The sequence below is a fragment of the Geotrypetes seraphini genome, chromosome 1 (assembly GCF_902459505.1).
Source record: "Geotrypetes seraphini chromosome 1, aGeoSer1.1, whole genome shotgun sequence".
Classification (NCBI taxonomy): domain Eukaryota; kingdom Metazoa; phylum Chordata; class Amphibia; order Gymnophiona; family Dermophiidae; genus Geotrypetes; species Geotrypetes seraphini.
The window spans coordinates 473,016,321-473,043,833 of NC_047084.1; the positions used below are offsets into that span (position 1 = coordinate 473,016,321).

The 27,513-nt window shown below is 43.4% G+C and overlaps 2 protein-coding genes across 2 annotated transcripts; both read left to right on the forward strand.

The window, feature by feature from the left end:
- The first annotated feature begins 491 nt into the window (after positions 1–491).
- Positions 492–4,509, forward strand: LOC117350384 (E3 SUMO-protein ligase KIAA1586-like). The gene is made up of 2 exons (XM_033924662.1): positions 492–548; positions 2,090–4,509. Exon 2 carries the CDS (start codon positions 2,123–2,125, stop codon positions 4,145–4,147), a length of 2,025 nt encoding a protein of 674 aa, XP_033780553.1. The 5' UTR covers positions 492–548; positions 2,090–2,122; the 3' UTR covers positions 4,148–4,509.
- A 9,082-nt stretch (positions 4,510–13,591) lies between these two features.
- Positions 13,592–24,412, forward strand: KLF9 (Kruppel like factor 9). The gene is made up of 2 exons (XM_033924674.1): positions 13,592–14,630; positions 20,448–24,412. The coding sequence occupies exons 1-2, from the start codon at positions 14,084–14,086 to the stop codon at positions 20,672–20,674; spliced, it is 774 nt and encodes a 257-aa protein (XP_033780565.1). The 5' UTR covers positions 13,592–14,083; the 3' UTR covers positions 20,675–24,412.
- Positions 24,413–27,513: the final 3,101 nt, after the last annotated feature.

The window sequence follows — 27,513 nt, forward strand, 5'->3', positions numbered from 1 at the left end:
CCAGAGGCTCATGAAATCACCAGACAACAAAGGTAGGAAAAATGATTTTATTTTAAATTTAGTGATCAAAATGTGTCTGAATTTATATCTGCTGTCTATATTTTACACTATGGTCCCCTTTTACTAAACCGCAATAGTGGTTTTTAGCGCAGGGAGCCTATGAACTTTGAAAGCAGCGCTGGGCATTCAGCGCAGCTCCCTGCGATAAAAACTGCTATCGTGGTTTAGTAAAAAGGGAGGGAGGTATTTGTCTATTTTTGTATGGTTGTTACTGAGGTGACAGTGCATAGAGTCATCTGCTTTGACCTCTTTGAAAAAAAACCCAGAATAGGAATGATAATTAACATTTTCTCTGCGTACAGTGTGCTTTGTGGTTTTTTAAAAATTTTATTGTTGGTAGATCATTTTGACTTGGTTATTTTAAAAGTAGCTTGCAAGCCCAAAAAGTTGCAGTGTTCCCGCTAAGCTGCGCTGGCGTGCGCTGGCGCACAAAATATTACATCGCAGCGCACAAGTTTCTCGTCACAGCGCACACACGCGTCGCAAAGGTAAGGGGAGGCTGGGGGAGGAATCGGACGTCGGGGTGGGGGTGCGAGGGTTCACGGAAGTTTCGCCCCCCACATTTCGCCCCCAGCAATTCGCCCCTCACATTTCGCCCCCCACATTTCGCCCCCAGGTATGTTTCGCCCCCGTTGGTGTGGCTGCCGCCGTCTCATCTGCTCAGCGTGGCTGGAGTCCTTCCCCTCCCTGGGCGGCCCGGCTGTGTGGGAGGGGGGATTGGGGTTTGGTTTCCGACCCTGGCGGCCGCGTCGCTGTCTTCCCCTCCCTGGGCGGCCCGGCTGTGTGGGAGGGGGGATTGGGGTTTCCGACCCTGGGCGGCCCGGCTGTGTGGGAGGGGGGATTGGGGTTTCCGACCCTGGCCCGGCTGTGTGAGAGGGGGGATTGGGGTTTCCGACCCTGGCCCGGCTGTGTGGGAGGGGGGATTGGGGTTTCCGACCCTGGCGGCCGCGTCGCTGTCTTCCCCTCCCTGGGCGGCCCGGCTGTGTGGGAGGGGGGATTGGGGTTTCCGACCCTGGCGGCCGCGTCGCTGTCTTCCCCTCCCTGGGCGACCCGGCTGTGTGGGAGGGGGGATTGGGGTTTCCGACCCTGGCGGCCGCGTCGCTGTCTCCCAGCCGCCCTGCTCCGGCCCCGGGCAGGGCGCGATGCACTGGAGATCCGGGGAGCCAGAGAGAGAGTTGGGGGAGGCAGAGAGCAGGTTGATTTCAGGGCTGCAGGGCTCAGGGGCGAAATGTGCGGGGGCGAAATGTGTGGGGGCAAAACATCCGGGGGGCGAAATGTGTGGGGGCGAAATGTGTGGGGGCGAAACATACCTGGGGGCGAAATGTGGGGGGGCGAAATGTGAGGGGCGAATTGCTGGGGGCGAAATGTGGGGGGCGAACCTTCCGGATCCCGGGTGCGAGCAGGGAGGGGGGCGATCGGAAGAGGCGTACGGCAGATGGCAGGGCGGCGAGAGGAGAGTCGGGTGGGGGGGGGGAGTAACACCGGAAGAGAGCGGCAAATCCGGGCAAGGCAAGACTTGCAGAGGCGTACCTAGGGGGTGCGGGGGGGTCGATCCCGACGGTCCGCTCAGCTCGCCAACAAGGAGAGGCAGCCGGACTCGCGTACGCTCCGACCGCCTCTTCTTGCAAGAAGCCGGGTCTTATTCAATCAGGAGCTGCTTTGATTGGATAAGGCCCGACTTCGTGCAGGAAGAGGCGGTCAGAGCAGACGCGAGTGATTTCCTGCACTAGGCACCACATGAAGTCACCCACCGTACCACTCGATTCGGGTAAGCGCAGGTATCGGTGGGTGGCTTATTTGCGGGGGTGCCTTATTTTATATTTTTGTCTAAAAAGGGGGGGCTGTCTTATTTGATGGCCCTGCCTTATCATCGGGGAAACACGGTACTACTACTAGTAAATTAGTAATGCGCTACAAAACTGAGGCCGCACGAGCGCCATTGTTTATCTATACATGCATGAAGCAAGTTCTTTTCAAGTTTCGATCGTTTGAAGCGTGTGCATAAACTTTCTTTTGCGATCTTCCATAGATTCAGTCAAATAATTTTTACATCCATTCGAAAATGTCGAAGCGTAAAGAGAATGAAGAGTTTGGTAGCAGCACAAAGAAAAAGCGCAGCCAATTTAAGAAGGAATGGCTGACCGAGTTTTTGGTTGACACCACGTTGCCGCACGCGAGTGGACGGAAAACAGTGGCGATGAAAGAAATATTCGAATATAGCGACACGGACAACGCATTAATTTGCTCCCTATGCCGAAAAGCAGGTGTTAACGGAGAATGGAGCACAGGGAAGACTTGGTCTGAGTGGAAAATTGATTATTTAAAGCGTCATCTGAATCATAATTCTCATTTAGAAGCGGTTCAAAAGCTTCACAATCAAAGCCGAGGTTTTCTAATGAATTTCTTGAAAGAAACTCCCGATAGTCGGAACAACAGAATCGAATACGCACAGAGATATAAATCAAGTCCAGAGGAAGTTAACATTTTAATTGATAATATATTGCTAGCGGTAAAGTTGAATTCGTCCATGCTATCCGTCCAGGAAATTCACAATCACATGGCTAAATACGTAAAAATACCTGATAGCTGGAGAAGCAAAAACTATGCTTTCGAGTTCCTTGACTGCATAAATGCCATTGTTAAACGGGAAACATTTACAGAAATCCGGAGGTCTCCTTTTCATACCCTAATAATTGATGAAAGTACTGATATTTCTGTTTCGAAAATGCTCATAATATACATTAAATTTAGAAGAAGTGGCAGCAACATTCATGAGACAGTTTTTGCTGGCATCAAACATCTAACTGCTTGTGACAGCACAGCTATAGTTGATGCTATAAAGCAGTTTTATAGTGAGAACGATTTAGATTTCAGTCGTATGGTCATGTTCACGTCCGATGGAGCATCAGTCATGCTTGGGAAGCATAATGGTGTAGCTGCAAAGTTACGTCAATCAGTTCCTCATCTTCTAGAGCAACACTGTGTAGCTCACCGCGAAGATCTAGGCATAGACGATGCATGGAAAACGATCCCATTCATGAAAGAGATCGAAACTCTAATACGCACCGTGTATACGATTTTCAGTAGATCGAGCGTACGAAAAGCCAAACTGGAGGATATTGCTAATGCTGCAGACTCAGATGTCATTTCATTTAAAGCTATACATGATGTTAGGTGGCTGTCTCGGCACTTTGCTGTAAGTGCAGTGGTTAGAAATTATGACATCCTGTTAGAATATTGTCAAGAACAGGTGGAAGAAGACAATGATCCCGTGCACAAATACTGCCTGACTAAATTGAGTAATCTGGAATTTAAAGTTGCGCTATTTATTCTCTGCGATGTTCTTGAGGAGCTTGGATCACTGTGTAAGCTTCTTCAGAAGAGTTGTTTGGCACCTTTGGATGCATTCCAGTTCACTAAAGCCAAATTAAGGAAACTCAGATCTCAATATCTGGGAGAAAAACCACATTTCAATGAAAATGTTGAAACTCTCATTTCATCTTGTAATTCTGTAATTAAAACAGATCATATTCTTACATTTATTACACAAACTTGTGATCATATGGACAAAAGATTTCCTGACAATGAATTAGAGGACTGGCGTGTTTTCGACAAAGACTGTATCTCAAATCCGTCCAACTTAGAGGAATTTACATTTGGAAACGAACAATTTTCACGATTATCTAACCGTTATTTTCTGTTAATGAACAAAGATGATGAACATTGTTTCAAAAGGCAGCTTATTTCAGAATATTCGGAGTTCAAATATATTATTGCTGAAAAAGTAAAAGCAGGAGCTATACAAACGATTCAGGAAATGTACAATTTTGCTCAGCAGCATAAACAGTTCAGTGGACTAAATGCTCTATTAGACGTGTGTGGCACCTTTCAGGCTTCAAGTGCCGATTGTGAGAGAGGATTTAGCTTGATGAATGCTATAAAGACAAAGACTCGTAATAAGTTAAGAGTAGAACATTTGGAATGCCTAATTAGAATCAAACTTTATTTAGCCACAGGAAATAATGTAAACATAGACAGTGTTTACAATTTTTGGAAATCAGAAAAAGGCAGAAGAGAACAATCTTAATAAAGAATTTTGGAGCCTAAAAGCCTATGGAGAACTTCCAGAACATGCTAAAATCAATGAAACGGACACATTTGGCCCCGGTGATGACGATGAAATCCAGTTTGATGATATTGGGGATGATGATGAAGATATTGATGATATCTAACTTGAGTGAAGAATTGATTCCATTCCAGTTTCACAACAATTATTCTACAACATATTGAGTGAACTCTTCTCACTGAAGGCAAACTTTGTGCCCAATAAAATGGTTTTCAATATTTTGTTTTAATGTATTTATACTTTTGTGTAGAAGCTGGAATTGATAGATTGTCTAGAAATTGAAAGCATCAAACGTATTGTCTTCTGGACTGTTTTTAATTTACAGTTTACACATATGGATGTAACAGACATAACTACATTTGTTGTAAAACATTTATTAAGATATCATTTCATCCCTACAATTTCTGTAGACTGTTTTAAAATAAATTTGAGTTTTTCTGGTAAAAAAAAAAAAAATAAAGAATTTTGTACTTTCAAGAATTAATGCGTTGTTTTGTGTTCTTAAAAATATTATTTAACGTTATTTAATTTAGCGTGTAGGCCTAAAATTCCTTTGAATACCTCGTCCTCATGTATCAGCAACTTTGACAACATATTTATTTGGCTCATAACTTGCTGGCGCCCGATATTTTTAGCTCACAGTGAAAAAAGTTTGCTCACAACACCCGCCCGCTTAGAGGGAACACTGGTGGGCACCCCTGCTCTACGGTTTGTAAAAGGGGGGATAAAATAGAAATACGCAGACAAAGGTTAAACTGAACCACCAAGAAGCTGGACTCTGCATACACTGAAACAGAAACAGTAACACATATCCCCTAATATTGTGCAAAATATAAAGATAGCAGATGTAAATTTGAAAAAATAGAGAAATAGAAACATTATGCCAGATAAAGGCAAAATGACCCATCTAATCTGCCCATCCGCAGTAACCATTATCTCTTCCTCTCTCTAAGAGATCATCACTTTACAAATTGGTTTTTTTTTTATTGCAGGCTGCAGCGGTAAAAGCTCTGGTGCTCAAAGAATTCCTATGAGCATCGGGGCTAATATCGTCATGGCTGGTGATAAAAAAAGCCTAATGCAGCTTCATAAAGGGGGCCAAGGGGGGTAATAAAACAAAAATGGAAAATAAGATAACACCTTTATTTTATTGGACTAATTTTTCAATTAGCTTGCAGAGGCCAGAACCTCTTTTCTCAGGTCAGTAAAGTATACTGCTGTTACAGTATCCTGTCCTTACCTGAGGAAGGGGGTTTTGGTCTCTGAATTAGTCAAAAATGTATTACAATTAGTCCAATAAAAGGATCACCTTTTTTCCATTTTCTATTTATAAATATTCATCAACACAGCTATAATAATATTTTATCCTAAAGCAAAAAATAAATAGAATTTTTTTTTTTTTTACCTTTGTCTTCTCTGGTTTCTGCTTTCCTCATCTTCTTGTTACTCTCTTCCTTCCATCCAATGTCTGCCCTATCTCTGCCCATTTTATATGGTATTTTCTCTCCTATGCCCCTTCCAGAAACCGTATGCCTCTCCCTTCCATCTCTCCCTTCACCCCCATTAGTCTGGCATCCATCTTCTTCCCTTTCTTCCCCTCCTCCAATAGTATGGCATCTCTCCTAGTCTTCCCTTCCCTCTCCCACATCCCCATGGTCTAGCATTTCAATCTCTCCTCTCCCTTCCCTCATCTTCATTTTCAATTTATTTTCTGCATCTGTCTAGATTAAGGGTTAGATTCACTAAAGTCAGCGCAGGTTTAGTAACGATCGCTGCTACCCACCCGATTCACTAAACAGCCCATCGCGTATTGTCTGATCTAATCCAACCCATGCAAATTAGTAAAACCCCATGCAAAATAGCCAAGCAATTGATTCACTAACATTTGCTTGGCTATTATGAATCAGGTTTTACTATTGTAAAACCCGACTGCTGCAGGCCTGTCGGTAACTGTGTTACTGACAGGTCTGCCGGTTTTTGACAGGTCTGTCTGTGTTTTTTATTCATTTTTTTCCATGGCACAGATATTTTGCGTGTGTTACACATGCAAAATACCTGCCCCATTTAAAAAAAAAAAATGAATAAAAGACAGACAAAGACCTGTCAAAAAACGCCCCCCACCCCCCACCCACAAATAGCAGGAGGGATGCCCGGTCCCTCCTGCCATCCGCCCCTCCTCCCCCACCTGCCACTGGCTGAACACCCTCGCCCACTGAACACCCGACCCACGCTTAAAAATATGGCAGGAGGGATGCCCAGTCCTTCCTGCCAGTGGATGCCCCCTCCCATTCCCTGCACCTTTAACAGTAGGAAGCAGGAGGGGTGCTCAGTCCCTCCTGCTCCTCTGGCCTCTTGCGCAGCAATACGGGCCTTAGGCCCCGCCCCGTGCATCAGGGAGTTTGCATGCAAATGATTTGCACCTCTGTGCAAATCATTTGCATGCAAAAAAGATATAAAATTGGCCAACAGCGATAGAATTGTTATCTTTAGTGAATCTGGGCCTAAGTTCTTACTAACCTGTTAGCAATTTCCCTTTTCACTGTCTACCTACATCTTGCCACTCTTTCCCTCACACCCTCCAGTATTTCATTAACTCAATCCTCTTCCCCCCCATCATGTGCCTTCTTTTTATTTATCCCCTCCTTCCATCATGTGCCCTCTTTCTCTACCCCTTCCATCTAGCATCTTCTCCTCTCTGTCCACTTCCATCCAGTGGCTGCCCCCTCTCTCCACTGCCTTCCTGCATCTGCTCCCCCCCTCTCCTCCCATCCAGCATCTGCTCCCTTCTCTCTCCCATCCGCACTGTCATCCAACATAGTTGGGAGGGTAGAGGGGGAGCCTAACATCCAATGTCTGCCCTTTCTCTCTCTCCATACACCCCTCTTTCATCAGCATCTGCCCCTTGTCTCTCCTTCTCCCCACTTTCATCAGCATCTGCCCTCTTTCTTTCCCTTCAAACCAATTCCATCTAGTATCCTTCCCCATTATGTCTCTCTCCCATTTCCCTGCACACCAATTCCATCAGAATCTGCCCCCTTTCTCTCCTTCCACCATCTTTGCATACCAATATCCTGCTCCCTTCTCTCCCCCTCCACCCCATTTCCCTCTCCCTCCACCACCCTTCCATACAAGTATCCTGCTCCTTTCTCGCTCCCTCCATCCCAATACCATGCATCAACGTCCTGTGATGACTACAGCTGCCGGCTCTGCTCTGGAACAAGTAAGTGACATCGGAGGAGGTGGAGTAAGGTCCTGTGATGCCTGTGGCTGCTGGTCCACCCTCTTCTGACGTCACTTACTGGTTCCAAAGCAGAGCTGGCAGATGCAGTCATCACGGGACCTTGTTGCACCTTCCCATGGCTGCCAACTTTGCTCCAGAACCAGTAAGTGATGTCAGAGCGGGGGGGGGGGGGGCCAAGGGGGGGTTGTGGAGGTGCAGGAAGGTCCTGCAGCAGAGTATAGAGCAGGAAGTTCCAGACCCGGTGTACTGGCTGTACACCCCCTTGGGACATGTACCCAGAGCGGACTGCCCGCCTTGCCCTTGGTAAGCCACTGGATCCCGATCAAGTTAAAAACTGACAAACAAGGGAAGAAGCTTTGGAAGGCGGGAGTTCCTGCACATGCCCAGTAAGCCAAAAGCTTACTGTAACTAGGGAAGAGCACCAACACACATAGTCAGAGGACTTCACCTTCAAGTGTGGCTGCATATCCCCTTCTTGTCTCCAGACAAAAAAGGTTACCTCGGTTTATATTCAGGTCAGTTTATGTTCGAACATATATGGTATATATTATGTTAGCCACGCTTGTAATACTATATTTGTCATGCTATGCAATTCTTGTATATATTACATTACATTAATGATTTATATTCCTCCTTAACCTTGCAGTTCTATGCAGATTATAAAAGATATAAACTGGACATTACCTGAAGAGGTATAGGTTAAAGTACAAGATGCAGGAACAGAGAAAAATGGAATGCTGTGTTGAGTTGTGCTAATTACAGGCATAGTGATAAATTTTGGTTCTGTATTAAGTTGTCCTGACAAATTTTCTGAATAGTAGAGTTTTTATTTCCCTGCGGAGGGTTTTGTAGTCTAGTTTTATTAGCAGTTTGGAGAGGTGATGGTCAAGTTTTGCTTCTTGTGTTGTCAGTAGGCCGTCATATATTTTTTTGCGCAGAGTACCCTTGAAAGGGGGGGGGGTGTGAGTAAAAGGTGTCCGAGTTCTTCTTGGTCTGGTTCAGTTGTTCCAGATGAGAAGTCCGTTCAGGTATGTGGGGGCAGCACCATCTAGGGCTTTGTGTAGTAGGCAGTAAAATTTAAATATTTGTGCTTGAATTGGGAGCCAGTGTAAGTCTAGGTATGCAGTGGTAATGTGGTCATATTTGCTTAGTGAGTAGATCAGTCTTATAGCTATGTTTTGAATGGCCTGTTGGTGCTTTATATATAATACTATGTTTGCTATGCTATGTTGCCATCCTATGTTTTATCATGCAATGCTCGTCATGCTATGTCACCCCATACCATGTTTGTCATGTTATGTTTTATTATGCTTTATTATGTACGTAAACTATGTATGTAACTATTATTATATGTGAAGAATAGGATGGGAAGCATATGTTGCAATATGTTCGAGTCTGTCCTGAATGTGTGCATTTTCTGTTGTAACCCGCTTAGGTGTTAAGCAGGGAAGGCATTTTTAAAATAAATAAAATAAACCTTAGTGTCTGATTACTGACCTAATAGATTCAAATACACAATTTAACAATGCCAGAACAGCTCACAGAGGTGCCTCAGGTTACAAATTTTTGTTCAATCTAGGAGCCAGCGCAAAAACTTGGGAACCAGTGGCTGAGGCCTCTCTTGTTTCTCCTCTTTCCTGTCTCACCAACCTTGTCCACAGTGAAGTTCAAGTGTGTGTAGGGAGGGAGGGTGAGGAGGATGGAAATTTCCTCTGAGATCAGCAGCAGCTCTTTTAGAAATCCAAGACGTGAAACCACGAGGTCAGTCCAAAGTTCTTCCACCAAGCGACTCGAGCTTACAGAAGCCTGACTCATAGTGGGAAGCAGGAAATTCACTGTCTCTTTGGCACCACTTACAATAAAAATACATTTGGAGGCATGAAATACTGTGCACTAAAGTGCTATTTCTAGGCACCATAGTGACCTGGTGCCTGGGATTTGTCATGCCTTGACCAACATACAACCTGATAGAGAGAGAAAAATAAAGAAAAATTACAATCTGGACAACTATTTTATTTTAATGATTTGGATTTATTATTATCCACCTTTATGAAGAGATTTGACCAAGGTAAAGTGCAAGTACAATTTGACATAAACAGCTTATATCAGGGATCTCAAAGTCCCTTCTTGAGGGTTGCAATCCAGTCGGGTTTTCAGGATTTCCCCAATAAATATGCACTGAAACCAGTGCATGCGCATAGATTTCATGCATATTCATTGGGGAAATCCTGAAAACCCGACTAGATTGCGGCCCTCAAGGAGGGACTTTGAGACCCTTGGCTTATATAACCCCCCCCCCTCTGTTTTACAAAACTGCACAAGAGGATTTTAGCGCCGACCAGTACGCTGAATGCTCTGTGTTGCTTGGAAGGTCATAGAGTTCCTATGAGCATCGGAACAGCACACAAGCCAGCGTTAAAAACCTTTTGCACAGTTTTGTAAAAGGGAGGATTGTGTTAACAGCAATACTAAAATGATCAAATGGAAGCATAAAATATAATCAGTGAAGCAAGCTTGGAGATGACAGATTAGATCCTAGTGACAGCAACAATGTGATACAATACCAGCAGAATACATATTAAAGCAGCACAGTAGAATATTCATAATACAGTGTCGGGAGCAGTGCAGAGCATTCAGCACGCTGGCCTGCGCTAAAAACCGCTATCAAGGTTTTGTAAAAAGGGGGGGGGGGGTAAAGAGTGAGCACAACTTATGTCTGCATATTTTTGTTATGGCTACTGGAATGTCACCAGTTTATTATTGTTACTCTGTTGTTATTCAGGATGATGGTTAGATTAATCTTCCAAATTTATGTGCTCATTTTTAACAATTGTTTATTTTATAATAAATGGTTAGTGATTGCTTAGGGCTTATACGCATTTCCTCAGCTGCTCCTTATTTTATCTAATATAATAAAACCCTAAGCCACACATGCGCACTCTTACCTGCGTACTCCCGTTTTCCGTGCACTGTAGGTCCCCGCAGGTAGGAGTGCGCATGCGCGGCTTAGGGTTTTGTTGGCTTCAGGCGGCGCGGAGGCTGTCGGCCACGGCAGCTCTTGGCGACTGCAGGCCGCAGTCGGCGGAGGGGTAAGGGGTGCTGCTGGACAGGGGAAGAGACGGGAGGGGGGAGAAAAAGGAGGGAGGCATACTGCTGGACAGGGGGGAGATTAAAAAAGGGAGAAGGGCTGCTGCTGGATAAGGGGAGCAGTGAAGAGGTGGTGGTGGACACAGGGAAGGTAAAAGGAAGGGAGAATGGGTGGACAGCCGAGGAAAAAGAAAGACAGAAATACAGAAAGCGGCTAAGGAGAGAGAGAGAGAGAAAGGACCCTCAGCCACAAGAGGGCATCCGCTCAAACTCAGGGGCGAGAAATTTCATGGCGACACCAGGAAATATTTCTTCACCGAGAGAGTGGTTGATCCTTGGAACGAGCTCCCGGTGCAGGTGATCAAGGCAAACAGCGTGCAAGAATTTAAGAGCAAATGGGATGCCCATGTGGGATCCCTTAGAGGGTTAAGCCAAGGGAACCTGTCACCAGGAGTGGGATCCCTAGGATAGTAGACTTGGGGGTGGGTCAGTAGAGTGGGCAGACCTGATGGGCTATGGCCCTTATCTGCCGTCATCTTCTATTTTTCTATTAAAGAAATAAAGACAAGACGCACAAACATATATTCTAGCACCCATTAATGTAATGGGCTATAAGACTAGTTATGACATAATCTCTCTATAATATTGTCTCCTGGAATGTTACTGGTATGAACTATCCAACTAAATTCCAAAAGATTTTTCAACATGCTAGAAAGAATATTTTGATATATTACTTCTGCAAGACACTCATTTGTCAGAATCCAACTGTGGAGAATTTAACTCCTCATGGGTTGGTCATTCAATTTATTCACCTGCTCAAGCTAAAAAAGGAGTGGCATCACGCAGCAGAGAGAAGGCCCCGGTGGGGAAGTCTGCGAGGCAGCCCGCTCAGAGCCGCCACCACCGCCGCTGCTATTTTGGAGGCATGTTAAGCTCATGGTGGAAGGGTTGGTGGGGTTCCGCTGCACAGAGGGATGGGAGGGAGGGATAGAAAGACGCTGAAGAGGGAAGGCCCATTTAGAGCGCTGCCTCTGTTTTTGGAGGCCTAGGAGCTGCTGCACAAGGGGATGGGTGAGAGGCGAGGAAAGATGCTGCACATGGGGGCGGGGGGGGGGGGTGGAGGGGGAGAGAAAGGAGAAGAGGGAGAGATGATTTTTTTTTTTTCATGTACAACAAAGACATTCCCCGAAAATAAGCCCTAGTGCGTTTTTGGTTTTTTTAGCACAATTTAATATAAGACCCTGACTTATTTTAGGGGAAACACGGTAGCAGTAGGATACAAATAAATCATTTTTTTTTTTTACTCCATCAAAAATTACAAAGACTAGAGGACAGTAAATAAAGTTACATGAAAATACTTTTTAAAACCAATAGGAAATATTTCTTTTCACTCAAAGAATAGTTTGCTAGAGGAAGTGGTAAGAGCAGTTAATATAGCTGGGTTAAAAAAATGGTTTGGACAAGTTCCTGGAGGAAATGTCCATAGTCTGCTATTGAGACAGACATACGGGAAGGAATTGCTTGCCCTGGGATCGGTAGCATAGAATGCTGCTACTATCTGGGTTTCTACCAGGTACTTGTGACCTGGATTGGCCACCGTGGAAAGAGAATACTGGGCTAGATGGACCATCTGACTCAGTATGGCTTTTCTTATGTACCATCTAATTTGGGAATGGGTTTAATTTCCTTTGGAATGGGGGAGGGGGCTGTTCAAGGCATCAGTGCATGATAGCTAAAAGCTATAAACCAGGGGTGTCCAATGTCGGTCCTCGAAGGCCGCAATCCAGTCGGGTTTTCAGGATTTCCCCAATGAATATGCATGAGATCTATTTGCATGCACTGCTTTCATTGTATGCTAATAGATCTCATACATATTCATTGGGGAAATCCTGAAAACCCGACTGGATTGCGGCCCTCGAGGACCGACATTGGACACCCCTGCTATAAACCAAGTAGATACTAAGTGACCGAGTAGACACTAAGCAAAGTTTGTTTAATTGACCGAAACTTGCGTGAAAAATGAACAACCAAACCAGCCCACAAAATTCTCAAGTCGCTCCTGGAAAACTGCAGGTCCAAGAACATGTACAGGAATACAAACACATTGCTTGCAAGGTAAAGCTTCACTTGGTAGCTTATAAACGTTACAAGTTTAAGGACTGGTATCCATATCTTCTGAAACTGCATGTGTTTCACCAAAGGGGTTAGAGGTACGCATCAATTCCTCTATTGAGCTAGGAACAGGGTCTGAACCCAAGCCTGGCAGATCTTCAGTCATTTCAACATCCTGGTTACTGTCTGAGGGGAATGACTCCTCCTCCTGCTTGGCTTCTGACCTCACCTCAGGTCAGCACTCCTGCTGTCTGTCTTGCCAGTTCTCCCTCCCCTTTGCTCGCAGGGCTTTGAGCTTAAATGAGCTCAACCCCCACCCTTCTCTCCTGGGAGAGAGGCTTGGCTCCAGCTCATGCGGGTACTGAAACTGATTAGTCCAACTGGGTAATCAGGACCGAGATTTTCTTAAAAGAATATGACTCCAATTTCTATCATAATAAACCCTACCATGCTTTCTAGTGCCTTTAAACCTGTGAGACACATACTGCTGTGAAATATTGTACTTCTGTCTTTCATTTCCTGATTCAGGTTTTGAGGGATAGTCAGCCCACTCTAATTCCTATCCAAGTACTAACCAGGCCTGACCCTGCTTAGCCTCCGAGATCGGGCGTATTCAGGGTGGTATGGCCGTAGGCCACTCTAATTCCTTACTGCTCACTTGATCAGCTCTTCTGACCAGGGGCCGTGTTTCACCTTAATCCCTTGGACACAGGCAGAGTCGGCTGTGGGTTTGTCACACTCTGAACCAACCAATGAAAACCAGCTTCAATTATGACGCGTGGGATTCTGTGAAATTGTTACTGAGCTGCAGAATGCCGGAACAGTACAGACGACTAGAAAAAGGGGGTGGGGGAGGAGACTACTAGAAAAAGGGGGTGGGGGGAGGAGTAGGAGGAGGTGGAGGTGGGGGGTGAGTCAGTCTGTGGGAAGCCCAAAAAAAAAAGTGTGCGCTTTATAACTAGATCTAGAGCTTTGTCTGATATTTCAACAGGCTCTTTATGCCTGGGTGAACGCAGTGATGTTAAGACAGACAAAGAGCCCGGTCAAGCCAATGGAACAGTCTGCCTTTTAGATGGAATAACTTGGAATCACCACGTGTTACATTTTTCCAAGAAAACTGCATTACATAACTTTGCCAGCCGGTGCAGGGGGAGAACAGTGAGATCTCGAATCCTTTGCTGACACAGGGGGAAGAGAAAGAGCACGGCAGCACCTCTGTTAGCCACTCACATACAACCCGTGGATGCTGCGCTGGATGGCACCAGGCAGTGTTTGAGGGTTTGAGGAGAGATCTGATTTTCAGATAACTGAGAACTAAACACTGTTTCTGGGATCACCACTGCAGTGGAGAGGAGTTCACTGTTTACTGTCAATACAAGACTTGTATTATTGTTTTTGCGTTGTGTGTGGCCAGGACCTCGGTTCTCAGACTCGGACATTCACATCAACTGCACGAGATGACAGCTGTCGCCTACATGGATTTCGTAGCAGCCCAATGCCTCGTCTCCATCTCCAACCGAGCTGCACTGATGCTGCCTCCACCACCTCCCCAGCCGCAGGAGCAGGCACAGCCCCTGCCGAGTGCCCAGGAGCTGGAACTGCGGAGGATGCCCGACAAAGAAGTGACTAAGGACTTAAATGACCCCGGCGATGCGTGGAAGGACTACTGCACGCTGCTGGCCATTGCCAAGAGCCTCTTGGATCTGAACAAATACCGACCCCTGCCCTCGCCCGTCTTTAGCAACAGCGGGGAAAGCCACGACGACGAGGATGCAAGCTCGGAAAGCGACGTGACCACCGAATGCGGGCTCAGTCCTGCCCACAGCCCCGAGAACCACCACGACTGTAGCAGCAGCGGCGACGCGTCCCCTTCTCTGGCCCAGGGCAAAGGGGTCACCAAAGGCAAACTGAACACGGAGAAAAGACACAGGTGCCCCTTCACTGGCTGCGGCAAAGTGTACGGCAAATCCTCTCATCTCAAAGCCCACTATAGAGTGCATACAGGTTAGTGCACGGGGATCGCCCCGAAAGATAAGGAGGGAGCTCTGAGACGAATTTGGGCTACATCTGGCTGTGTGCTGGGCTTATTTTTCCAAGTACTATTCGTGGACTTTAGACGTTTCTTAGAAGTGTAAGCGATATCCATGTTCGTGATTTATGACTATGTTGGAAATGAATACGTCATGATGAGTAGGGCACCTTGTTCGTACATGAAAACAAGTAGGATTTTATATGAGTAGCGATGTTCTCGTTCCAGCATTTTTTTTAAATTTTTACCAGGAAGGAAGGATAGGACAGAAATCACCTAGATAGCTAGAAAGAAGCCGAGCAAACTACAGTTGGTATTGGTAGTCTTATTACCCAGTTAAGTGCTGCGTGTTCTCCAGTGATGGGTGGCAAGTTAACACTTTTGTGTTCCTAACTAGCGAGTGGCCAAATGGAAATGTCGAGCGTGAATCATGATCTGTGTTCGAGTTTGTCACGCATTTGGTCTGGGAACAGGGGTGCGGTGAAATCAGGTCTCCATTAAACACACACGCTAATTTGGGTTAACCCTTGCGAAGCCGCTAGAGGACTAGAAATCCTGCTTCCGAGCAGCACCTTAAGAGAAAGCGCTCGCCTCCTCTGTCTCGTCCCACTCCCCTCCCCCCAGTGTCTGTACTGTGGTGCGCCCCGCCCTGCTGCTTCCTCCCGCTGCCTGCAGGTTATTTCAGGACACGCTGCCGGAAGTGACTGGAGGCTGCCGGGTGGCGCTGTGCTAAGGCGAAGGGGAGTGCACGCGCGAGCAGCTGACGTCATCCCGAACCTTGGTGATTGTAACCTAATTCTCCCCGGAAGTAGGCACTTGCTAGGGCAAGGTGACGGTGGCTGATTAGTTCATAAACACAGACACCTGTTTTAGTCGATTCGCAATAAAGCTTGTGGATAACGCATTGAACAATAAAGAGTGGGCGTGCCAGTACATGATTCGGATTATATTTTCCTAATTTAAGTGATAATATATAAAATGAGGACAGACGCTCATTTAACTTTCCTTTAGGTACTTAAGGCTCAGGGGCCAATACTCAAAGGTTCACGGTAGAATTTCAGAAAAAGTGCAGATTAATGCCATGTTAAAAACCACTGCAGTGCTGATTGGCTCAGGCACCGACAGGAAAGTTGACAGTAATCTTAACAAAAAAAAAAAGGGGAAGCATATGGCAGTAAACCCCATCCAGCAAAATTATCCTGTACAAGATGCCTAGTTAGTCAGCTGCCCTCCCCGCAATCTTAAAATCCCTAGTGGTCTTGTAGCCTCCCCTGACCAATCAGCACCCCCCCCCCATCCTTAAATTGGAAGCAGGAGTGATGTCCACTTCTCCAGCCTGCCGTGTACAAAATGGCAGTGCCCTCTCTATACAAGGGAGTTCAGGCCACCATCTACATACTGGCAGTACCACATCTAGTGCATCCTGGGATGCACACAGCAAGGCATTGTCATTTTGTAGATGGTGACCTAGAGATGCAGGAGCAAGTGGCTATCACTCCTGTTTCCAACTTACAGATGAGGGGGTGGGCCACCAAGCATCAATTTCTGATTTGGGAGAGGGGGTCTTGGGGGACATCTATGAGGAAAACCATCCAGGGCCAAGTGGTCAGGTTGGTGAGAGAGGAGTAGCGCTAGACATTTCTTAATCAACTCGAATGTTGCCTCAGACCTGTGTTGTTTCTGATGCTAAACAGGCCTGAGAGCCTTTTTCTTTTCTTTTTAGGAATTGCGGTGCCATTCTTAATGACTGCACTTAAATGCAGTCTGCATTGAAACCATTCAAGCATTAAGCACCCAGTAAGGAGGCATGCTAACCCAGCATTAACCATCGTGTAGCAACAGCCCCTCAGATTGGGCAGTTCATCTTAAAATCAGTCAAGCTGCAATGATAATTGTGCATGTTTAGTATATTTGTAGAATGCTGTGTATACAGGTTGTTTTAAAAACTCATATCATCAATATTGTATAGATCAAAACTACTTTAACTAAAGCACTCATTTTCCAGATGGCAGCATAATTTTGCCTATATGTACAGTAACTACAGTGGAGTGGGATACGTTGGAACTATGCAACATAGTAACACCAAATTCTCTGCAAATGCTAGATAAGATTACACATAAGAGAACATAGTTAAATTACAGAAACACATGACTTCTATTCTTATTCCTGACCAGTGAACCCAATACCAATTATTGCACAGTACATAAGTGTTAAATTACAATAGTAATAGAATGCTAGTGAAATCAGACTTCAGGCAGGATTCCCCACCCCCCACCCCCCGGAGATCAGTACATTGTGGACTAGATTCAGTAAATGGTGCCCAGATTTGGGTACTGAAAAAAAGTGCACTGAGCGCTATTCCATGAGCTGGGTGATGTTTATAGAATAGCACCCAATTTGGGCATGAAGATTTATACCAGCTGAAACCTGTTGTAAATCCTCATAAGTTAGGCACAGATCTCTCAATTTTTTATAATACTGCTTGCATCTTTAATAAATGTCCCGACCCAGTCATGTCCCTTTTCAGATGCATACACAATAGAATTATGTGTGCATTTCTAATTGGAGAAAATTAACTGCAGGTTGTTTGCACCCAATTATTGCTAGTTATCAGCTAATATTCATATCAAGTGCATGCCCTTATTGGCATGCACAATATACTGTATACAATCTGGGGGGTGTATGCTCATGTTTGTTCCAAAGCAAGACAGCTGAGGTGAAACTGCTGCTAGAACTGTATATGTTCAGACACACTACATGAATTTCAGGACACAAATTCATATGGTTTGAGGCATCTCCTTCCCCAAACACAACTACAAATGATGCAGATATGTTGCAGAGTTCAAATGGTCACCTAGTTCACAAAAGCAAGTGAAGTGCCAAAGCTTTAGGACTAAGATAACTGTTCCTAATTTCTGATAACATCATGGCTTCTATGACTCGGTCTACTTTGCAAGTATGAAATGTGTGTGATGTCTTCCAGAAATGCAGTCACCTACTACAAAGAAAGCATTCTGCTTCTCTGAAAACATCCTACCTCCCCTGCTACCTCACAAATAAAATACCTTTTCTTTCATATGTCTTCTAATGATTTTTTAATGGATAAAGTGCACCAAATATTAATGAAAAATTTTATTTCTGTATCCTCAGATTCACCAACTCACACTGATCGGTTATCTTGCTTCTAAACCTGTCAGCCCAGCACCAGCTGCCACCAATGGGACACCAACCCTTTTAGTACAGTTCGGCTTTTCTACTTGTTTTCTGCTGTCACTGTGTTCTGCCTCATTCATCTGTACTTGGTGCACTTGGTCAGCTTCAAGTGCAAAGGAAGACCTTGCTTGGCTGTTCTGGGACTCATTCTGTCTTAGTTGATGAAAGACAGCAAAAGGAGGAAAAAAACACCCATTATTAAAATGCAACTCTGCAAACATCCATTGTAGGCTTCACTGTACTGCAGAGCCAGGGCAAACTCATCGGGGCTTCCTTTCTAGCCACATCTAGGTAGGTGGGACTCCATTAGCCTCTGGATCTGATGGTCATGGATTTGAGGTTGGTCATGAAAACTAGAATGGTGAAAAACCAATTACATCACTTTATAGATCAAGTGATACCTGCTGCCTTCATTACATGCTCCATCATCATTCAGAATTTGAACTTTTAAGGTAAATTTATTAAAAAGTATGCTTTTCTCTAAAACATACTTCAGTCTCCTGCAAAACAATAATGTATATGATCCCCTCACTGTCCAAATCTGGAGAAAAAAAACAAACGTAACCTCCCAAAATTATTTTGGGATGATAAAAATCAAGAAAATTCAATTGATAAGAATTAGGTCTGATACTAGTCTTCATTTTGAGGGTATTTACTATATAAAACAAATGTCAAGACAGGAAAAAAGGAAAAGCAGAGTCAGGTGTTTATACCACGGCATAGTGGATTCGCTTAAGAATGGAAAGAGCTATTTACTCTCAGTTTTCCTGCAGTTTCTGAAATATTTTCCCTCATGGGAATCAGGTGCTTATCACTTTTCCATTATCTTTACATACATTTTTCTTTCTCACTGGGGGATATGTAATATGATTCCACAAGGTATATAAAATCAAGAAAAAAATCCACTCTACAGAAGAACTAGATATATTTTTGCTCTCTCAAAGCCTTGGAACCTCACACTTTGATAACTAAGGGATTTTCTAACATCAGAAGCTATAACTTCTGTCTTTATAAAGACTTTTTATCCTTTATTTCTACCCCTCCTTTCATAGGCCTGTCCAACAGCACCATCCATTACTGGGAGGATATTACAGGGCTCTCATGCAGAGCTCCTACAATACTCCCATTGGAACAACAGGAAACCAGTAATGCATGGCTTACCTTGAGCCGAGAAGGCCATCTCTTCAGTGTTCCTAGCTTCAGCCTTGAGACCATAGCCCAGGGAGTGACCTTCGGTCTCCACCTTTGCTGCATGCACTGCTAGGACCAGAGAAGAATCCGAGGGTGAAAAAAATTATTGACTGCTGTTGCTCGTTGACAGGTTTGAAAGGTGATAGCCTATCAGTCCCAAGTCGGTGTATCTGAACAGAGTCAAACTTTCAGGTAAGGAATAGACAAAAATGTAGATTCCACCCACCTAACTATGAATAATTGCACCAGGTATATGCATAAGAAGTGTGATTGCTGATAGTTCAGCTAAAGGACTGTAGCAAGAGAAAGAAAAGGCAATTGCTTGCAGTGATTAAACTGTTTAGCTGCATGTTATGCCTGAATATAACTTATTTTTAAGTGCCTTGCAGCTGTGTTATTGTTTATGTTTTATATCCAGTGTTTAAGCAGGAATAAATCTACCTTTTGGGTACTACTCATTAGAGAATGACACGGTGACAAAATTCACCGTTTCCGTCCCCGCGGATAACTGCGGGAAATAATTCCATGTCATTTTCTAGTGTCTATTTCAACCTCAGTCCTGCTACACCAGCATTCTTCAAAGCAAAGCTTGTGGGTCAGTGGTTGTGGCCATTCATACTCTGATTCTTTCCTCTCTTCTTAAAGAAGATGGTTTCCCGCGGTTATCCGCGGGGACGGGGACAGTGATGAATTTTGTCACTGTGTCATTCTCTACTACTCATGAATTCCATTTGACTAATGACTCCTTTGGTTAAACATTTTCTTGCTAAATTAGTAGCTTGGTAATTCTTTACATGACCCCCCACCTCCCTTGCTCCTGTATTTCATGTTTGGAACTGGATCACAGATAATCTCTCATGATGTTCTGGTGCAGTGCTACTGGATTAGCACAGCCAGTCAGGTCTAAAAAGAGCAAGATTATTTTCTTGGTAAAATAACAGCACCTTCACCCTCTTGGGGATTTAGAAAAATTACAGGGAGGTAACAAAGATTTCCACTACTTATTTATCAGTAACTTCTTTTTTTGTTTGTTTTTTTTGCTATAAGGTCAGTATTTCAGCTATTGTGTTTTCTTGAAATACTGCGAAGCACAAAGAGCGTGACATGTTCATTTAAGATCTTACAATAATGGGTCTGTTCTTGCTTGCAGATGAAAATATAAGATGCTGTGATACCGGAATTTTCGGCCTCTTTTACAAAGCCACGCTAGCGGCTGCCGCGCAGCAACAGCCCCGAAGCCTTTTAAATCTCTATGGGCTTCGGGGCCGTTAGCGCAGCCACTAGCATGGCTTTGTAAAAGAGGCCGTTTGTGTGTATTTGTGTATAGTCATTTTTTTTTTTTGACTGAGAAGTTTAATGTGATTTTTGTTTTGTTTTACTCACCACAGGCGAACGTCCTTTCCCATGCACGTGGCCTGGCTGCCTTAAAAAGTTCTCTCGGTCAGATGAGCTGACACGTCACTACAGGACACACACAGGTGAAAAGCAATTTCGTTGCCCACTCTGTGAGAAACGGTTTATGAGGAGCGACCACTTAACAAAGCATGCCCGCCGGCACACTGAATTTCATCCAAGTATGATCAAAAAGTCAAAGAAGTCCAACTCTACATCATGAAAATGCAGAATCACAAAAGACAAGCATATCACAGGCATTCAGCCCCTGTATATATTATCTGTTTGCATTCTGATAGGAAATGTAGCAGCAATTCAATATTAATATGTTGTCTCTTGGGGTAGCCATCTTAAAGAAGTAACCACCACAAAGGGATTTTTTTTTTCCCTCCACATGAAAAAAAAAAAGTGGCAAGTTCAAGAAGCAATCTTGGTACATGTATGTCTCAGTGAACACTTTGACCTGTGACATTAAAATAGCGACCTGAACTCTTACATTTGCCCTCAGGTATCCATAACTTTGTTTAAGGAAAATATAATGGCATCTACTTTGATCAAGAAATCTGTGCCACTTGATCAGATCAACATGCAAAGAAACAAAATTCCAATTCAATTTTATAAAGTGGGATCGCTTTCATCTCAGAATGTTTCTTCAATTACAGACTTACAGAAGCTGGCCTCAGGAATCTATTTTGTCCCTTTGATGCATATTGATGTATCAGCAGTTATGAGTGCTTGTTGGTTAATATAAAAAAGAAAGGATAATATACAGAGGAATGTAAATCCAAAAGTTGGGCTTATGTGGACATGTTTTCCCTAGAATGCTACAAATGAAAAGTCAACAAAAAAGCAGTAAGTCCCTTTTACTTTAGCTTAGCACAGGCTAATGGACATTAGTGTGTGCTAAATGCCACATGAACCAGAGGTATAAAATAGGACATTCAGCATTTAGCATGCACTAATTCCATTAACTTGTGCTAAGTTTTGTTAAAAGGCTCCTAAGTTAGTTCTGTGCAGAGCTACATAGAGACCACAAACAAATTATATCAAAGTGGATTAACATGGAAACTATGCTACTTTCCTCTTAAATGCTAAAATTTAGAACTACACACACTTCCAAGGAGCAACAGCTTAAATTCAAAGCAATTTGCTCCTCAGCTTGCGGGAAACATAGCCTGGTGAAGGACTATCGACTAAGAATTCACTGATAAACCTGCAGGGACAAGACAAGTAACAAGAGCACATGTTCTTACAAAGTATTGTGAAAATGGTCAGCATTTCAAAGTTACTTTCTCTTTGGAAAGTTACCTTGTACTATATTTGAATGCTGTACAGCCATAGGAAAAGCCATTTAAGCATACATAGTCTGCTTGTAAGCCAATTGTTCAAAACAGGGAAAATAATTCTCCATAGTCTTTGCTCTGTTAGCAATAAGGCTGCCAACAGAATCCAGATTCACTTGACAGGGATTATCCAGTCCTGGGTTTACCCAAGTGCATGCAGGGACTTGTAGTTCTGATCTTCCCAGTGCAAGTCTTGCACTGAGGTAAACTCAGGACTGGATCAACCCTGTCCTGTGACTCTTGATTCAGTTGGCAGCCTTACCTATCAAGCAATCTCTTAAGAGACTTTACAGCATGCTCTTATTCATGTCCATTCTCCTCTTACACCTGTGATTCAACCTTCTTTACTTAAAGTTGGGTGACCTGGATTTTAATCATACTCTTCTGTACTAGTGCCTGATAGTAAGAATGTGATACCTGAGTTACTATGTGAAATAATAGATTACAGAAAGATACCAGCTGATCAACCCACCCTGTAATTTGGTCCACTGTTAAGGATACATCCCAGCTGTCAGTCACAAAATATGGCCATCTATAACAGTGGTCCCCCAACCCTGTCCTGGAGGACCACCAGGCCAATCGGGTTTTCAGGCTAGCCCTAATGAATATGCATGAGAGAGATTTGCATATAATGGAAGTGACAGGCATGCAAATCTGCTCCATGCATATTCATTAGGGCTAGCCTGAAAACCCAATTGGCCTGGTTGGGGATCACTGATCTATAAGATTTCTCCTTATCTAGGACTATCTTTTTTTGTCTTCCTCCTTTTTTTGACTCCACTATCCTGGGCAGAAGAGCATATAGGACCTCCACCTTGTTAGTTTATTATGGCACCCCATCTTTTCCATGCTTAACATAAGGCTCTGTAATCTAAATAGCCAGCAATACTCATATGGTCATTGCCTAAGCATCTGATTTCATAAGTCCCTTGCATGGCCTTTCAGTTAGAAGAAGCATTCACATAGCTGAGTTTAAGACTTTAGTTCATTATAGAACTTGCACTGTTGATAGTAAATTGTACTATTGCAGTCTTTCTAATAACCTGGCTACATGGATGCCTGTGCTACTACTAGGTAAAGGAGAAATGTAGCCAGAGTGATAGTTAAGTATTTTTCATCCAAATCAAAATGAATCTAGATTATCATTACACATAGCTAAGTTCATCTAGAGAGGCACATCCATTTAATATTTCTGTTATGAATTTGAGAACCATCACCCTCAGTATAAAAAAAGTGCAGGGAATGAAACCTGTATCAGAGTTTCTTTCAAGACAGAGAAGTCTGTTCTTTTTCAGTGCTTCAAATGCATTGAGCTTCCAGCTTTATCTTGCCAATGATAGAAATTAATTGGGTGTATACAGTGTTTTTCCTTTGCTGAATTTGCCTGGCATATAATAGACTGTTATAACCACTTTTTTTTTTAAATTGCTGCCTTTGCAGTTAAAATAGTTACTAACATAAAAAAATGCTGTGGGACTTAACCACTACTTTCTGTGGATGGGAGGGGGGGGGGGGGAAGATAAATTGTGGCATTAGATTTGCATGATATAAAAGTCTTACCACTCCTCTACCTGTGGTACTTGGAGATAGAGCTAATATCCCAATCAAGACTGTATCGAGCTATAGTTGTACTTTTGAGACTTGCTCATTGGCATCCCCCACCGGGTTTAGGATGATTCATCATGGCCGTTTCAGTGTGACTAGTTCAGCGCAGTTCTATTAGTTTGTTAGGGTTTTTTTTTTGGGGGGGGGCATGCCTATCCCACACCCCCCGCTCATGTAGGCTGATGGACAGTGGGCAGAGAATCAATGTGCACGGAATGAGCTGGAGTGTTGGGGGCAGAGAGGCTAATACACAAGGCTGGAGGGAGGGCTTGGCTGCCCCCGGGGAGGTGCTTCCAATGCTACTTGTTGCAGGGGGGCCAGGGCATGTGCCACCTGGCTGCAGGTGGGGCTGGCAGGCTCTTCTACATCTTCATATGCTTCTGAGCTCGCCATGCCCTGTCCCGGGAAGGAGAAGCCTCGGGGAAGAGAAGCTTCTGGTTGCTAGCCCGTCTGACCCCACCACCATCCCTCTGGCTTGCTTGGGGCTCCATGTCTAGGATGATTCATCGCGGCCGTTTTAACGCAACTGCAATGAACCATCCCATGATGAACTGGCCGCAATGAATCGCCCCATTGCATCCCTCACCCCACCTGTTTTGCTGCAGCCACTCTTTGCACCCTCTGTGACTGCACCCTTTACACAGCCCTTGGTATGGTGCTGATCCCTCTTTCATGCACAATACTGATAACTGTTCAAAAATATATATTTTTTAATTGATTAAAGGGCTGTCTGCTAGACCAATAACCTACTCGAATTTCCTCTTTGTGAGAGTCCTATTAATATGCAGATGTTTCTTTCTTCAAAGAAACACATGTGCATCCTTGTCTTATGATACTCCATTTCCAGAGAGGGATGGGTGGGCAGAGCTAGTTCAGGACAGGATGAAACAGAGCTTATTAGTCAAACTATAGAATGTTATTCCTGCACAGTATATCTTAATTTGACTTGAGTGATTTACCTCCTGGTAAAAAAAAAAAAAAAAAAAAAAAAAAGCAAACTATATTTTCATACAGTTGAACCCAACATGCAGGCAGCATTACAAACCTGTATGCACCTAATTTTCACAATGCAAGCAATTGATCAGTGTCAATTATAATATAGAAAGAGCTACAGTTGACAGGGCATAGGAGATCATGAACAACCAATTTATATAAGTAAATACAATTAAGAGGGGTTTTTTGGTTTTTTTTAGTTGAAACACATCAGGTAAAACTAAGCACTTTCTACCTCGGTTTCAGTTTTTGAAACATTCATTTTGAAACCAAACACAAGCAATTTTGATTTCCATACTACAGGACAGTTAATTCTTCCAAGACAGCCAGTTTCCACTGGTCTAATGGAACATAATCTTCCTAATTATGCTAATTTCTTACTTTTAAAGGCTGCCTTTCCAGTAACTTTAATGTTGAGGATGGTCATAGATCACGTGTTTGGGCACTCCTTCAAAGATGGGAAAATAGAGGCCCCGTTTAGTAAGATTTTTTTTCAGTATGAGGGCAAATGCTTGCTAGATAGGGTCAGTGTACAATAACCTATCTGAAAAGCACAACAGGTGTGTAATAGCTGTGGTTTTATCATTTACTGTTATGTGAACTTTGAAGAAATAAATCTGTGTATTTATTCCAAAATCACTTCAATTGCTTAAGTCTTGCTAAAAACATCTAAGCCTTTAAGATAAATGTGATGTAGTGTATTCTGCTGTCTCCTAAGCACTGTGTTCACAAGCAAGATCCCACTTACCGATTTCATTTACTATCTACCGGTACAAGTTTGAATGGAATTAGTATGCTCCACTAGGTATTTTACTGAAAATTCACAAATATAGCTTGTAGGCAATTAGAAACTACAGTTTTAAGTTACAAACAGTAAGAGCATACAAATGGATATTTTTGGATTTATAACTTGAATTTCTGCAATGGACAACTGTTGGAATATGAAGATGAAATAGAAATTTTCTGCTGCACTATGAGTACTCATTGACAGAGTTCAGACATTTTGACTCTGAAATCATTCAAAAAAATCGCAATGGAAGGAAACTGTAGCTTACAAGTAATTATACTGTCTGCTTCTTGGGATTTAGAAAAGCCTGGATGATAGGACAACATAAATTAGTTGTTTTTCGGGTGGCAGATAACTTCCAGAATGGTAGCACAGTAAACAACATTCTAGATGCTGGACAAAATGTTCATGACATCAACATGTTTTAATGCAGATTAACGAACTGCGATACTGTAACATAGACCTCTCTAAAGGTTTAATATGTCTTATTTTTGTACAGTATTAGTATCTTTGTAAGTTATTTTTGCTGTTTTGGTTTTAGAAATCAGACTGTAAAAAAGGAAGACTTACCTGTTTTTTTGTAGATATGTATATAAATTGATAAAATAAAATCATGCATGTCTGCTCTTTTAGTACAATTTGCTCATTGTGTGTGGCTGGAGAGAAAGATGATATTTTTGTCCCTCAAAACTTGACTGAAATATGTTGTGGTTACATACATCAAAATTCAACATTCTACTTTTTGCAGAATGCCACTAAGGGGGGAGAAATTCAACAAAGGGCATTAAGGGCTAGATTCATTATGCAAACCGATCGTGTACCGATCGGTTTGCAATCATTTTCAAACTACGGTTCAATTCACTAACCTTCCTCCAGACCCCATCTGCACCCAATCCAATCTGCACATGCAAATGAGTAAAAAGGCATGAACATTTCTTAAGGCATCAATTCATGAAACTATTTCGGTCAAACCGATTGGCCTTTCCGATCCAAAAAGCTTCAACTGCTGAGGACAGTCATTTTACATCCTTGCCAACTATTCCTGCCTAGCAACTGCCGCGTGCATGTTAAGAACCCCATTAAAATATATATATCTACCCCGCAAAAAATCCAAAATATATCAAAACTTTAAATATATGTAAACTTTCATGTACATAAGCGTTAGAAATATTTTTTTGATTTTTTTTGGAATGCGCATAGCGAGCGCGGGAGTGAATCTCGGTTTTGTAATGCGCATGGCGAGAAAATCATGGATTAACCCCGTGCTCTCCTTGCGCATTGTACATTTTATATATCATTGCCAAATTAAAAAAAAAATCAAAAATAACTTTTAAGGGCCAGCTATCCCTCCCCTCTTCCTTCCAGCTAGATTGTTGTGTGCATCTGACGTCACGGGGTCGCCTTTGGTTGCTTCGTGCTTCACGGCAGAAAGAGCCGCACAGCCTCCTGGGATTCGTAGGCTGTATATAACAGTGCGTGATCCCAGTGCATTCAACTGCTGTTAACTGTTGTGCCTTCTAGCAACTTAACAGTTTCTTTTGCTGAGTTGTTAAGCTGTTTGGGGTTGTTAAGCTGTTTGTAAGCGCGCAATATACTTCGAGATCGATCTGTAAAAAAAAGGACAAACTCGAAGAATTCCACAGCTCACTCACAAACATCCGATGGATGCTATTTCTCCTTAAACCTCTCCAACAAATTTTTCAAAAAGTTACAGTCACAGCTTATACAGCTTGCAACAGTACTTAAGAAAAAACAAGAGGTTGGTAAAAACTTATATTGCATTTTTTACAACAACAATGCTTTGCGGTAGGTGCATTCGGAGTCCGCCAATAACGTCCGCGATTAAACCTCGCTCCATTTCTACGCAGTGAAGTCCTAAAGAGCTAGCGCATGTGTTATGTGCTTCAAAACCAACAAGGATACAGTGTGCACCCGCGTCGACCGATGTTACAGCGAGACGTGTGCGCAAATGGGGGCGTGTTTACGAATTGATCATTTGCATGGACAAGCTTTACTGAATCGATCGGCCAGAATGACTTGGAAACGGATAGGACACGAATCGGATAGATTTGTGGACTTTAGTGAATCTAGCCCAAAGTACATTAACATGTGCAATCACATTAGTGTGTGCCAACCACTAAGGATGCCCATAGGGATATAGGGCTTGATTCACTAAAGTCAGTGATTGTCGCAAACAGGTTTAGCGATGATTGCTGCTAACCGACCCAATTCTGTAAATGGCCCACTGCGTATTTTTCCCCTCGATCGCCCATTTTGCAATCCAATCTGGCCATGCAAATTAGTAAAATCCCAAGCAAAATAGACAAGAGATTC